The 2067-nt window shown below is 42.2% G+C and overlaps 1 protein-coding gene across 1 annotated transcript; it reads right to left on the reverse strand.

Annotated features, from left to right (window-relative positions):
- Window positions 1-1101: 1101 nt before the first annotated feature.
- On the reverse strand, window positions 1102-1819 carry LOC131955310 (uncharacterized). The gene is made up of 3 exons (XM_059319391.1): window positions 1814-1819; window positions 1576-1664; window positions 1102-1534 (listed from the first exon to the last, which is right to left on the reverse strand). Exons 1-3 carry the CDS (start codon window positions 1817-1819, stop codon window positions 1102-1104), a joined length of 528 nt encoding a protein of 175 aa, XP_059175374.1.
- Between the last annotated feature and the right edge of the window lie 248 nt (window positions 1820-2067).

The raw sequence follows: 2067 nt of genomic DNA on the forward strand, positions 1-2067 counted from the left end.
CCACACACACACACCAGACATTATAATGACATTACCACACACACACACACACACCAGACAATATAATGACATTACCACACACACACACCAGACAATATAATGACATTACCACACACACACACACACACACCAGACAATATAATGACATTACCACACACACACACCAGACAATATAATGACATTACCACACACACACACACACACACACCAGACAATATAATGACATTACCACACACACACACCAGACATTATGACATCACCACACACACACACCAGACAATATAATGACACCAACACACACACACCAGACAATATAATGACATTACCACACACACACACACACACACCAGACATTATAATGACACTACTACACACACACACCAGACATTATAATGACATTACCACACACAAATCAGACAATATAATGACACTACCACACACACACCAGACATTATAATTACATTATCATACACGCCAGACAATATAATGACACTACCACACACACACCAGACAATATAATGACATTACCACACACACACACACACACCAGACATTATAATGACATTACCACACACACACCAGACAATATAATGACACCACACACACACACATACACCAGACATTATAATGACACTACCACACACACACACCAGACATTATAATGACACTACCACACACACACACACCAGACATTATAATGACACTAAATTCCCGCCCACGAAAAATAATTGAAAGCACGCGTTGAAATATCTGTAATATTTATAATGATAACAGTCATCAGTTAAAACAATTTTAAAATCCCTAATTGCACGGGAAAACTATCAAGCTAGTAATATAGCACGTGACTTCAGTGGGAGAGAACAGGCGGGGGGGGGGGCCTTCTTTGTCGGCGGTCTTTTTCTTTGCAACTACTTCTTTTCTTATCTTTTCGTTCTCACTCAATCTTTCTTTTTATCATTTCCTTATCTCATTTCTTCCTTTCTCTTTCATTCCTTTCATTTTTTTTCTCTTTTCGTCCTTGCTGGTTATCATTTCTTTCCTTCTCTCTTTCTTCCTACGTTTATTCATTTCTTCCTTTTTCCCTCTGCTTCATTCTTTCCTTTATCTCTTTCCTTCCTTTCTTCCTTTCTTCCTCTCGTTCCTTTCTTCCTCTCGTTCCTTTCTTCCTCTCGTTCCTTTCTTCCTCTCGTTCCTTTCTTCCTCTCGTTCCTTCCTTTCTTCCTCTCGTTCCTTCCTTTCTTCCTCTCGTTCCTTCCTTCCTTCCTCTCGTTCCTTTCTTCCTCTCGTTCCTTTCTTCCTCTCGTTCCTTCCTTCCTCTCGTTCCTTCCTTTCTTCCTCTCGTTCCTTTCTTCCTCTCGTTCCTTTCTTCCTCTCGTTCCTTTCTTCCTCTCGTTCCTTCCTTCCTCTCGTTCCTTCCTTTCTTCCTCTCGTTCCTTCCTTTCTTCCTCTCGTTCCTTCCTTCCTCTCGTTCCTTCCTTCCTTCCTCTCGTTCCTTCCTTCCTTCCTCTCGTCCCTTCCTTTCTTCCTCTCGTTCCTTCCTCTGGTTCCTTCCTTTCTTCCTCTATTTCCTTCCTTTCTTCCTCTATTTCCTTCCTTTCTTCCTCTATTTCCTTCCTTTCTTCCTCTATTTCCTTCCTTTCTTCCTCTATTTCCTTCCTTTCCTTCTAAAACGTTATTGATTGAGCGCTGCTGTTTCTGTGCGGGCAATTTGAAGCCGCGCGGTAATTAAACTACGCGAGATAACTCGCTGTCGACCTGTCATTGAGATAGCTTAAGGCTGAGAACAATCGATAGTCTCCCCTTCCCCCATTACCACCATTTACATTTTATTGCCACCCTGATCATTTTTTTCGCTAATACATGCAAGCATCGTGCCTTGTGTCGTCACGCACCAGGCTCTACTCCACTGATTTCACGCATTACACGGCTGATACTACACACCTAGATATACACACTACACACCCAGACATACACACTACACACCCAGATATACACACTACACACACTACACACCCAGACATACACTCTACACACGCAGACACACTACACACCCAGACATACACACCC

The sequence above is a fragment of the Physella acuta genome, unplaced genomic scaffold (assembly GCF_028476545.2).
Source record: "Physella acuta isolate Inbredline_101_S28 unplaced genomic scaffold, ASM2847654v3 ptg001063l, whole genome shotgun sequence".
Lineage (NCBI taxonomy): Eukaryota > Metazoa > Mollusca > Gastropoda > Physidae > Physella > Physella acuta.